Source organism: Anabrus simplex, chromosome 5 (genome assembly GCF_040414725.1).
Source record: "Anabrus simplex isolate iqAnaSimp1 chromosome 5, ASM4041472v1, whole genome shotgun sequence".
Lineage (NCBI taxonomy): Eukaryota > Metazoa > Arthropoda > Insecta > Orthoptera > Tettigoniidae > Anabrus > Anabrus simplex.
In genome coordinates, this window is record NC_090269.1 from 336,418,168 (window position 1) to 336,432,092 (window position 13,925).

Genomic DNA, 13,925 nt, shown 5'->3' on the forward strand with positions numbered 1-13,925 from the left:
GAGGAAAATCTATAAGCCATGGGTTACACCCCACATTTTGGAACTAATGAACGTGCACCAGATGGCCAAAAGGAAAGGAAATCATGAAGAATACAAGAAAAATAAGAAATAAAATCCATCGAGAAACTAAAAAAGCAAAGGAAGCATGGATCGATTACAAATTAAACAGTTAGATGAAAATATAACCAAAGGTAATACCGAAAAAGCTTTTTCAGAAGTCCAGAGGCAGTTCCAAAGAAAGATAAAGCCCTTGAGTACAATAAAAGGAAGCAACAGAGATGAGATAATAGAGCAAGGATAAGATAGCTATAATGTGGAAAGAATATGTAGAAGGCCTGTATGAAGGACAAATAGGAGATGATGGAATAGAAAATGAAAGTGAGATAGAACAAGATGATCTGGGACCATGTATACTTAGAGAAGAATTTGATAAAGTTTTGAATGAGCTAAAACAGAGGAAAGTTCCTGGTGAAATACTGCAAGCTCTAGGGGATAAGGCAAAAACTTCTTTATATCAACTGGTAAATGATATTTATACAAGCAGAGAAATACTGGAAGATTTTGAGAAAACTAGTAATCATGCAGAGAGATGTCAAGATTATAGAACGTTAAACCTGGTAACACATGCCTCCAAAATTATTGCAAGAATTGTTTACCATCGCATGGAGAAAAGAATAAAAGAAAATCTCTCAGAGGATCAATTCAGGTTTAGAAGAAACAGAGGAATAAAAGAAGCAATTCTGATCCTTAGAACAATTATTGAACAACCCCTAAGAATCAATAAGAACATCCTAATTGCTTTCATTGATATAGAGAAAGTGTTTCATAATGTTATCCGGAATATTATGTTTAAAGCCCTTAGAAGTCTGAAAGTGGACTACAGAGATCCGAAAATCATCTATCAGCTATACAAGAATCAGACAATGCATATAGGGAAGGAGCAAATCAACGTGAAAATAAGAAAAGGAGTAAGGCAAGGATGTGGTCTGTCACCTCTATTATTCAATGTGTATTTAGAAGAAGCAATGAAAGAGTTTTCAGCCACCTCCACCCATGGAATAAAAATAAATGGCCAACTATACCAAACAATACATTTTGCGGATGATATTGCCCTCATAGCTGAAACTGAGAAAGAGATAGAGATCTCACTAAAGAAACTGAATGATCTACTAATACTAAAATCTAACATGAATGTTAACAAAACAAAATCCAAGATAATGAAATGTACTCCGGATGGTAAACAGGTTGTTAATGTTTGGTTGGAAGGAGAAAAATTGACTCTAGTAAATCAGTTCAGTTATTTCGGAAGCATCATTGCATCTGATGGGAGGTGTGAAAAGGATGTCCGTTCTCGAATAGCCCAGGCTAAAGAAGCTTTCAGTAAAGAAAGAAGCCTGTTGACCTCCAAGGCAATATCCCTACCAGTAAGAAAGCATTTCATTAAGAGCTTCATTTGGAGCATTGCGACCTATGGCTCTTAAACCTGGACTCTATTAAAGGCTGATATGAAAAGAATAGATTCATTGAAAATGTTGTGCTGGCGTCGAATGTTACGAATACCCTGGACTCACAGGCTAACAATTGAAGAAGTTCTCAAGAGAGCTGAAGAAACCATCAGTCTAGAGAAAATGATCATGAAAAGAAGATGTAATTGGATAGGTCATTTACTCCGGCATTCATCATGGTGCACCACACTGCTTGAAGGAAAACTGGAAGGAAAGACTAGAAGAGGGCGACCAACAGCAGGGTTCCTTGGTGGCATTAAAGGGCGACGTCCATATCAACTAATCAAGCAGCTGGCTCAGGATAGAAGGTCGTTGGGTGAGGACAGTCATGCTACCCACCAACCATCAGGTTGAGAACGAGAGAGAAATGTGAATCCTAAATTGCCAGGCTGAATAGCCCAGATGGTTGAGGCGCTGGCCTTCTGACCCCAACCTGGCAGGGTTGTTGTTGTTGTTGTTGTTATTATTATTATTATTATTATTATTATTATTAAATCTACATCATACTAAAAAGATAGAAACACACAGTATAAATATAATATGATGATGGTAATGAAAATGGCTGAATAAATGAACTATTATCCACAGCAGATCTCAATAGTATGGATAAGCACACTTGTAGCCTCCAAACGCTTTCTACAGAATGGCACGCTCATTCTTCAGCTGGCCTGTTAACAAACAAGCAATGACTTTATATGAATGATATGAATGTGAGGCACAACTGGTGGGATTTCAGCAGGACATATCAGATCAATTGGATTCAGGAGGCCAGTTAGATTGCATAGCCATAGATCTTTCCAAAGCCTTTGATAGAGTGGAACATGGAATATTATTAAAGAAATTGGAGGGAATAGGATTGGACGTAAGGGTTACACGTTGAGTAAAAACATTTCTAAATTCAAGGGTTCAGAAAGTCAAAGTAGGAATTAACGTATCGCAGGAAGAGAGTGTTTGGAAGGGAATTGCACTGGGTAGTATAATCGGTCCATTACTTTTCTTAATGTACATAAATGATTTAGGGAACAATATAACATCAAAAATAAGATTGTATGCAGATGACATAATTGTTTATAGGGAAATAAATACCATTGAGGATTGCTCAGAAGTACAAAGGGACCTTGAGAGTATCCAACAATGGGTTGAAGAGAATAACATGAAGGTTAATGGAGGCAAATCAACTGTTACAACATTTACAAACAGGAGTTTTAAAACTGAATTTGAATATACTTTGGATGGGGTAGTTATCCCAAAAGATGGCAAGTGCAAATACTTAGGTATAAGATTTGAAAGTAATTTGCACTGGAAGGGTCATGTGGATGACATTGTTGGGAAAGCATACAGATCGTTACATGTCATAATGAGGCTACTTAAAGGATGCAACAAAGAATTAAAAGAGAAAAGTTACTTAAGTATGGTTCGTCCATTATTGGAATATGCAAACAGTGTTTGGGATCCTCACCAAGAATACCTAATAAAAGAAATAGATAGTGTGCAGAGGAAAGCAGCAAGATTTGTAACAGGGGATTTCAGGAGAAAGAGTAGTGTATCAGAAATGTTAAAGGAACTAGGGTGGGAAACTTTAAGTAAGAGAAGGGAGAAAACTAGACTTATAGGATTATATAGAGCCTATACAGGAGAAGCAGCATGGGGAGATATCCGTGAGAGGCTTCAATTGGAAAATAATTATATCGGCAGGACTGACCACAAATATAAAATTAGAAGGAATTTTAGCCGAAGCGATTGGGGTAAATTTTCATTCATTGGGAAGGGTGTGAAGGAGTGGAACAGTTTACCAGGGGTAGTGTTTGATCCTTTTCCAAAATCTGTACAGATATTCAAAAAGAGAATAAACAGCAACAGAGAAAATAAGTGAAATGTTAGATGGCATTCGACCAGTGCAGGTTAATGTAAATAAAAAATGTGTGTGTATAAATTAATTCCATCCCCTGGTCTAAGGAGTTTGGACAGCCAAAGTAGGGGACTGCCTGTAGGGGTGAAGTACAGTGGGGACTTCGAGGGCTCTGGGACCGCTACGGTAGCTGTGAAGGCCCTGCAGGAACTCTGAAAAGTGGTGGTAAAAGGGGCTCTGGTTAAGACGCAGCAGGTCGTTGTGCTACTTAGGTTCCAGAATGGGTAAAGAAAAGAAAAAGTAAATAAATGCAATGTAAATTTTAATCTTATACCACTTGTACAGTATCATTTGAAGTAATTCCACATACTGTATATCAGTTGACTATATTTATAAAGTAGTACAGGAGATATTATAAGTAGAATTTTGTAAACAATGTAAGTTTATTAAGGATGAGCTGGGTGATTAATAGAAAAAATTGTTAGCATAAATTATATAATATTGTATTATAAGAAAATTTTATTCTCTTGTTAATTTAATATTTAGTGCTTGACTATAATGTATTTTAGTGTACCATTTGCCACCGAGGTAGACACCTCATTTGCAAATAAAGAGATTTTGATTTTGATGACACACTTGGCTTCACATTACCTCTATTTATGCGCAAAATTCATTAGTGTAGGTGACCACAGCCAAAAATACAAGAAATATTAATTTTCTCATAAACCATTCAGTTATGAAGAAAATGCATGATATTTCTTGTGAAAAATTTAATTTCAAGGCCACATAAAGCACTTCATTTTTCAATAGGGCCAACCATATACTCAGTATTTTAGTTATTTTGCAGTGGACCCGAGCCAAAAACACAAGAAAGCTGAATTTTCTTGAAAACCGTTAGAGTTATAAAGAAAATGATTCTAACATTATTCTTTAAAAAATATAATTTCAGGGCTACATAGTGCACTTCATTTTTCAGTAGGGCTTACTGTTTACCCGGTATTTGAAATTGCCAAAATTTGGGACATACCCCTGTAAAATCCCCCTCTAGTTCAAAACAGTGAAATGTATTAAAAATCTAAAATATTACATTGATTACCTATTGTTAATTGACATGTGCTTTGTCTCTTCTGCTGCCACTCATATCCACTGAACACCATTACTAATGCATTATGATCAGTACAAAAGCTAGTAATGTGTAAAAGCTGGCTGTAGAGAACTGGGAATGATGCAGAGAGAGTCTGTCTATTTGGCAGTGTATGAAGATGAAGGGATTGCCCTGGTCTCCTCTTTCTGTTGCTGCCTTTTCTGATACTGACCTGTCATGTTTATATTATGAGGGCTATTTCTTTATTAGTGGCAACACTTACATATGTACACCAGAAAACAGCACCAATGTTTCTCGCATATACGCACTTTAAGGTGGTACTCAACCTACCTCACAGTAACTTTCAAGGATTCCTCCATCCAACGTTCCATGCATGCACTGTGCTGTGAAGTGCAAAGAATAACATCATCTATGAGAGACTGGTTGAAAAGTTGGTATCCGAGATGTTTTCAAACCAGAACAGCACAGCTGGATTAAAATTGAATGTGTCCTCAGCCGTACACCATGATAGTGTCACAGAGGTCCTCATTAGGCATGTTGGGATTCATCGTTGCTGCATAAAACCTTGGCACAGTGGGTCAAAGCCTTTAGTGATGGACGACAGCATGTGACCAATGTTTGTTAACTGGGCCGCCGTCCTGTCAGTGATGATGTGCAGCTTGTTGGCAGGTTGCTAGGTACAGATACAACCCAGACAATTTGACATTTAGCCCAAGAGACAAGCATAGCACTTAGGACTGTGTTTCACAGGGGCGATGCGTGGTATTGTTGCAGTGTTGCGCAACTCCCAATAACTTTGCACTTCATTTGTTGTCTTTTCTTCTAATGTTTTAGTTTAATAAACCTGACAAATATATATTCAAAAACATGTTAAAATCAACCATCTTTGGTCATTTGCTGTACTAATGCTTCGTAACAGACCGATAAACACTGCTGGCTTCCAATCAGACTCAGGGGGTTTGCATTCCTACTGCAACTCCCTAGCAGATAGCACAGCGCAGTGTACCTCAGCAGGGATGGGCCTAAGCCTGCATAACATCAGGTAGCAAGTTCGCCAGTATCGGTCTCAGGGAGTTGCACAAGACTAGCAAGTCCCCTATCAAGAAACAGTTCCAAATGTCCCCATTTGATTGCGCCACTCTGCAGCAATTACTTCACTCCTTTCTCTCCTCTCGCAAAGTTTATTTCATTTCCATTTTTTAAGTTTACAATTTTTATTTTACTTTGTACCAACGCAGATAGGTCTTATGGCGACAATGGGATAGGAAAAGGCTAGGAGTTGGAAAGAAGGAACCGTGGCTTTATTGAAGGCACAGTCAGTCACAGCATTTGCCTGGTGTGAAAATGGGAAACAACGGAAAACCATCTTCAGGGTTTCTGACAGTGGTGTTCGAACCCACTATCCCCTGAATGCAAGCTGACAGCTACGCGACCCTAACTGCGCGGCGAACTTGCTGGGTAATTTATTTTCCACTCCGTACCAGACCACCCACAATATTACCAACATCTTGCTTCAATGAAAAACAGGAGGACAAATTTTCAATTCAAGTGAGGCAAGAGTAACTGTGCCAGGCTGAGTGGCTCAGACGGTTGAGGCACTGGCCTTCTGACTCCCAACGTGGCAGGTTCGATCCTGGCTCAGTCCAGCGGTATTTGAAGGTGCTCAAATACGTCAGCCTTGTGTCAGTAGATTTACTGGTATGTAAAAGAACTCCTGTGGGTCTAAATTCCGGCACCTTGGGATTTCCAAAAACCACAGAAAAGTCGTTAGTGGGACGTAAAGCCAATAACATTATTATTAAAAGTAACTGTATTACAGTGTATAATTAGCCTCTTATTTCTTGGGTTGTAATTCCAATATAATGGTCCGTTATTGGACATTATAAATTTTCCAGCTAACTCATTCTTGGTTGCCTGCGTTTCGCCCTCGTGTGCTAAGTTAGGCTCGTCAGTTGGGACTTAGCACACCACCCAAGACGCAAGGCTAGTGCATACCGTGGAGGCCACTGCATAGGCTATTTGAAGCCACCAGCAGTGCCAATGCACTATGAGAGCTATGTCTCATTTCCAAAAATAGATGCCTGCCTGGCCATCAAATGATGTAGATGTTGATTCCCATAGGGAACCTAAAATATTTGTCCCAAATGAGTAAATTTATAATACCATTCGGGACAAATATTTTAGGTTCCCTATGGGAATCAACATCTACATCATTTGATGGCCAGGCAGGCATCTATTTTTGGAAATGAGACATAGCTCTCATAGTGCATTGGCACTGCTGGTGGCTTCAAATAGCCTATGCAGTGGCCTCCACGGTATGCACTAGCCTTGCGTCTTGGGTGGTGTGCTAAGTCCCAACTGACGAGCCTAACTTAGCACACGAGGGCGAAACGCAGGCAACCAAGAATGAGTTAGCTGGAAAATTTATAATGTCCAATAACTCTGGTATTATAAATTTACTCATTCGGGACAAATATTTTAGGTTCCCTATGGGAATCAACATCTACATCATGGGTTGTAATTGCCAGATATATTTCAGTTTTAGTAGGAATGTAGTTCATAACTTAACTATAATAGAGTTTCTTGTTATTTCTGTAAGCTATAAAAATGTGACACTGAAAATTTTGGTGCAACACCCAGCTTTAGATACCACCAGCCGCCACTGGTGTTTCATATCCTGAAAAACCAACTTGGCATGAGAAAACTTGCAGTGCAGTTGGTTCCAGTGGATTTGATGAAATTGCATAAATGGCAATGATACAATGCTGCGCAAACCCACTTGGAATGCTATGAACATGAAAGAGAGGTTTTCCTATTCCGTATCATAACAGTGGATGAGATATGGGCCCAGTCATTATGAGTCCAAACTGAGATGCCAGTGGAATGAATGGTGCCATTACAGGTCCCCACAAAAGTCAAAAGTGCATCAGAACCCTAGCATTGTGAAGATGATGGTGATTCTGGTGTACAACTGTGATAACATTATTTTAACTCATACTGTACATCAAGGACAGACCATGAATGTGCAGTATTACTGTTTATTTTTGGGATGTTACCTGTAACCAGCATTGCACAATAAATTATGACACTTTCTGCAGACATCTCCCATCATTTTGCAGGAAAATGCTTGAGCACAATTCGCATAATTGGTGGCTTATTTATGTGGTCAATGGAGCTGGAAAGTGCTCTATTATCCCCCATGCTACCCTGAATTAACCCCCTTTGGTTTTGATTTGATACCGAAGATAAAGTATCCGCTTCATGGCATTTGTTTCCAAACTGTTACCAAAGTTCTGCAGGTTATAGACTGCTCCATTTGCATTGTGGCCACTGCTACAGGGATACTATGGCTTCCGTATTGCTAGCAATGGGCTGTACACAAGACTGGACATTTCATAGAATTTGTTGTTTTGTTTTGTTTTTTGTTAGGTTTTTTTATTGTCTCGTATGTGCTGTTATTTATGTTCCTGTCTTTCTGTACTTGAATTGAAAACCAATGATAGACTATATTCAGCTCAGGAGAATCACAAACAGCTAATAGATGTCACAGCTGTATCAGATTAATATCTTTAAAGAGATCACAGAATTGTACGAGGACGGTTTGAAAAGTTCTCGGAATCACCGCTAGATGTCAGTACTAGAGCAACGAGGTTCCCGCGCAATAATCACACATCCTTTTTGAGTGAACACGTGGTGCATCAGTGTTCTAGCTGCAGGAGTGTGGTAGTGACAACTCTTTGTTGTTGTTCCCGCGTAGTGATTTGTGACAATGGAAAAAACTGAGATTCGAGAAGTGATTAAATACTTTGTAAAGAAAGGTATGAAAGCAAAGGAATTTCATGCCGACTTTCAGAACACACTGTGGGACTATGCTCCTTCATTTTCAACTGTTACCAAGTGGACCAGCGAGTTTAAATTTGGTCAGGAGAGCGTGGATGATGATCCGCGTAGTGGACGGCCAAAAAGTGTTACAACCCCAGAATTTATCGCAAAAGTGCATAAAATGGTCATGGAGGATCGTCGACTGAAAGTGCGGGAGATTGCTGAAGCTGTAGGGATGTCTTCTGAATGGGTATATTATATTTTAACTGAAGAATTGGGTATGAAAAAATTATCCGCAAGATGCGTGCCGCGGCTCTTGACGTTGGACAATAAACGCACCAGATTGGAAATGTCCAAACAAAGTCTGACCCGTTTTCAGTGCAACCAACAAGATTTTTTGTGCTCGTTTGTGACTACAGATGAAACTTGGGTCCACTACTATACCCCAGAGACAAAACAGCAGTCAAAGCAGTGGAAACATGCTGATTCACCACCACCAAAGAAAGCAAAGGCAGTGCGTTCAGCCGGAAAGGTCATGGCCTCAGTTTTCTGGGATGCAAAACCATTCTGCTGATAGATTATCTTCCTACTGGCCAAACAATTACGGGGCAATACTATGCAAACCTCCTAGATCAACTACAGGAAAAGATACGTGAAACAAGGCCTGGTTTGGCAAGGAAAAAGGTCATCTTTCATCAGGACAACACTCCGCCGCACACAAGTGTTATTGCCATGGCAAAACTTCATGAACTGGGGTACGAATTGTTGCCACATCCACCTTATTCACCTGATTTGGCACCATCAGACTTTCATCTATTCCCAAAGCTGAAAATTTTCCTCAGTGGACGGAGATTTTCTACAAGGGAAGAACTGACAACCGAATTGGAGAGGTATTTTGTAGGCCTGGAGGAATCTCATTTTCGAGATGGGATCAAGGCATTGGAACATCAGTGGACCAAATGCATTAGTCTACAGGGAGACTATGTTGAAAAATAAATGCAGTTCCACCGAGGTAAGATAATTCTAGTACATTCCGAGAACTTTTCAAACCACCTACGTAATTGCAAACTTCTGTTAAGGGAAGATACAAAGACTGACTGAATTAAGACAGAGGGCTCAGGTTTATCCACTTTGGTTTTTTGAGAAGATCATCACTGAGTATAGATGATGAAGATTTCACCTCTTACTTTGAATTATATTGTAACAATGTAATATTGGCCTCGTTAAAGTATATTAAAAATATAATGAACCACTCTGAGTCTTACCTCTTATGATTGCAAAGTTAATACTTCATTTTCTTTCATTCTTCAGACTGGGGTGCGTATTCACACATTTATACAAACCAGTGGAGGTGCTGTAAGAGTATGTCGCTTCACACCAGATTCAACATTATTAGTGACTGCAGGTGATGATGGCTCGGTGTGTATCTGGGACCTGGTTCATCGTAGTCTACTCAGGTGGGTGTCAGTATAAAAATGTTTTTGTATGTTTCATATGAAAGTGCCATTGTTCATCATCAACAAATTCACCCTTTTGCAGTTGCCGTGGTAGGGTAATATAACAAAGTCTTCCATTAAAGTCTGTGTAACCACCGTTGTTCACCTTATGTATAGTAAGGTTAACTTGTAATTGTACTATACGTAGATCTTATTATATTTTACTGAAATTTATTACAGTGAAAATATCTCTTTCACATTTCCCAAGGTAGAATTAACAAGTGAAAAACAGCAACATATTCTGTAAGGTACAGTTTTGACACAAAGAGGTTACATTTTATGTGCTAAAATTTTCATCCACTCTTTCAGTAGTGAAGGACGATAACGCACTGTGTGAGAAGTACTTAAAAATGAGTGGTGGTGATCCAGCATTCGTGCATTTTTCCTTGCAATGAATTATATTCATACTTTACTATTTAAATATATATGAGGTCACATAGATATCAGCTTGCATTTGGGAGATGGTGGGTTCGAATCCCACCATCAACAGCCTTGAAGATGTTTTTCCATGGTTTCCCATTTTTACACCAGACAAATGCTCGGGCTTACTTTAATTAAAGCCACAGTCACTACCTTCCCAATCCTAACCCTTTCCCATCCCTCCATCACTGAGCCTTTGATGTGATTGTGCAACGTTAAACAAGTTTAAAAAAACATTCAAGTTGCTGCAGGAGCATTGTTAACTTATACTTTACAGTTGGAGTCCTCCAGGGTTCAGCCCTATCACCACATTTGTTTTAGGCAGTGGTATGGCAGATGTACATCAGCCAATTCCCTGGATATCTTTTCACTGACAATATCATGATAAAATCAGATCAAAAATTAGATGTATGGCTTTTCAGGCATTTGCTCTATTAACCAGCGTTTCATCTTCCCTCCATGGGAACTTAGAATTTCCAATATCATGATAGTCACCAAAAGAGTCTTGATCTCCAACACTCAACCCAAGAATGGGGCAATCAATTGGTGGGAAATGAATGTACATCATCAGACCCATGAGATATAAGAATGATCAGAATTGGTGGCAAGAACCTGCCACCAGTGACAATGCTGAGATATCTTGGTTCTCACAAAAGAAACTTTCCTAATGTTCCTTATCAAGCAAGAATCTGTACTGGCAGTTACATTCTACTTAAGAGGAACATTCTAGCCTCTGGTATTTCACTTCCTCAATGTTTCTACTACCTCATCAGATAGCACTGGCAGAAATCAGAACTCATTGATCATTCTAGACAGAAAAACAGCAAGATTTTTACAAGATGGTTTTAATGCATTTGTATGTTATATATTTATTTTAAATGTTTTTATATCTAGTTTATTTTAACTTGCATTCTTTATGACTTCATTCACTATGATTCACTACATCACTAATGGCCATACAGTTTTACAGTTCATAAAAACGATTATGACTACCACCATCACTATCACCAATTAGATCATTATCATGATGAATGAACAATATTTCTACATCAGCGCTTGCTCGCCATTGGACTTGGCAACAAGAATCTAAATTAATGAATATCTCGATGGTATTATAGCTCTCATAGCAAAAATTATCAGATATAAAAGATTGGCAATATGTGTCATATTGCAGTTGAAGTAAGTCTATATTTTTCGTGTTTCTATAAGTTAGTGCCTTTGAGCAGATTTTTCTCTCTCTGCACATGGTTATGATTTTGGGACCTAAGATATTTTACAATTGGTCATCTTCCGGTCACGATGACTTCAACGGCTGTTCTATTCCACTCACCAAGCCTGGGCAGTCAGAAACTCCTAATGAGATGTCCAGTTATAGCTTCTCTTAGATGTCCGTAACTTTTTGCGTATACATCTTCACAAGGTTCCTCTTTAATGCCATGCAGTAGGAGACAATTACGACAGCTATACTGAGACAAGTTGTTAATCATTTCTTCATGGCGGGTTAGGCTCTCGTCCATCGTTGATATCTTCATCCTTAGTTTGGCAATTAGTGGAAACTTGGATCTTGTAGGTTTCGAGGTTGGCAGCCAGGCTTGGTATTTCTTGAGGTGCATTGGCAATATTGGTACCAGCACTGGTGGCTGTTGCTTCTACACAAGTTGGGAGTCACTCAGTCCACTTTCATACCAAGTTATTCTTTGATTTACCTCTTCTAGCTTCGTGTTGTAAAATAGTTTCCAATGAGAGTACTACGCAGATAGGTTTCAGTAACAAAGTTCATACATAGGTGTGATTATTCTTGCTATTTGCACAGTACATAACAGAGAGCACTTAACACTCACTCTATGGTGGTTCCCATGATACGAGGGGCTTACGATATTGTTTTACACTTTATTTTTTGTATGTCTGGGTATGGTTCTCATTTCACTTTTGAAGGTGGTGACGTGTAACTCGTGTCTTGTTCCACCGTTTGGTGTCAACACACACAAAGGGGCCAACGAATGCATTCATCATAGCCATTTCATAACAACACCATCAGCGTAGGAGCAGACAACATGGAAAGCAACCTTCAGGGACAGCGCTATACGACTTGGTTCTATGGAACTGCAGAAATTCATCGGTGCTTGGTGGCAGTCTGTGGAGAACATGCGCCATCATGGAAAATGGTTTTCAACTGGGTGGAAGGTTGGAAAACACGGCGCACATCGGTGGACAAGGGAACCAGTTCAGGAAGGAATGTGACAGTGTCAACACCAGCCAAGACTGCCCGGGTTGAACAGGCCATCCAAGGAAACAAATGTATCACATTTACAGATATGGAGACAGCCACGGGAATTAGCCGTAACACCCTGCAGCGGATCGTGCACGGCCACTTACAGTTGGGGAAGGTGTCATCCACGTCAGTCGATCACACCAAGCAAATGCCAGAGCTGTACCTTAATTAAGGCCAAGACTGCTTCCTTCCCACTCATAGTCCTTTCCTATCCCATCATCACCATAAGACCTATCTCTGTTGATGACATAAAGCAAAATTTAAAAATAAATAAATAAATAAAAAGTTGCATCCCTTCTTATTCTGGACATGACCAGCACACAATTACTTTTTATTCATATGTTATTTCTTTTGATTTTGACCAAAGTACAGATAAAATTCTTATTTTAGTTATATAGTTATTTGTACCAGTATTTTATCTGTAAATTTAAATGCTAGGTGCTCTGTATTTCTTGTGGTGGAAAAGAGAAGATGCAATTATAACTCCCAATTTATATTGGCTCTGGTGGAGTTTTCCAAATAACTACAGTCAAGCCACTTCCCATATGTTTTCTGTATTACCATCATGTAAAAAAAACTCTCTAAAACAAAAGGCTATTGCAGTGCATTTAATACAACTTATATCACTTGGGTGTCCATATAAGGATTCATTATTAATTTCATAATTTGGCTCTTACTTTCAGCCCATTCTGGCACAACACAAGTAGCAAATCCCATGGTGACATAATAGCAGGCCACTGCCTTAAGTGGAATACTGGTACTCTTCTTTTTGGTGTATTTTTCTAACATTTTTTCTCTGAACATGAAAAATTGATTATGGTACCCATGTTCTGCATTTTCACTATCCAATATGTGTAGAAAACTAAATTAACATTATTTTATTTATTTTACAACTGATCTGCATTTAGGGCTATTGCCCAGGTTACAGCTTCCCTATCAATTGTTTCCCAGTCCTTTCATAAATAATTTCAAAAAAAGTTGGAAATTTATCGAATATCTTCCTTGGTAAATTATTCCAATCCCTAATTCCTCATCCAGTGAACAAATACTTGCCCAAGTCTATCCTCTTGAATTCCAACTGTATCTTCATATTATGATTTTTCCTAATTTTAAGTATTCCATTCAAGCTTGTTCTTCTGTTAATGTCATTCCACGCCATCTCTCCACTGACAGTCCAGAACAAACCACTTAGTCAAGCAAGCCGATGACCCAGATTTTAAGCCCCTTTAAACACCAAGCATCATCATCACTTAGTCAAGCAGCTCATCTCTCTACTCCTAAATCTTCCCAGCCCAAAGATTGTAACATTTTCATAACACTGCTTGTTTGTATGAAATCACCCAGAACAATCATGCTCTTTTCCTTTGGATTTTTTCCATTTCTTGAATCAAGTAATCCTGGTGGGGGTTCCATCCACTGGAACCATACTCTAATTGAAGACTTACCAGTGACTTAT

The 13,925-nt window shown here is 38.9% G+C and overlaps 1 protein-coding gene across 2 annotated transcripts in view; it reads left to right on the forward strand.

The window, feature by feature from the left end:
* LOC136874885 (WD repeat, SAM and U-box domain-containing protein 1) overlaps nt 1-13,925 on the forward strand; it is a 189,306-nt gene that overhangs the window by 25,873 nt on the left and 149,508 nt on the right. Inside the window, exon 4 of one of the 2 annotated variants that reach the window (XM_067148587.2) lies at nt 9,593-9,738. The exons of the other annotated variant lie outside the window; for it this stretch is intronic. Within the exon in view, the coding sequence (XP_067004688.2) occupies nt 9,593-9,738 (146 nt within the window). The remainder of the gene's footprint in view (nt 1-9,592; nt 9,739-13,925) is intronic. 2 annotated transcript variants of the gene reach the window in all.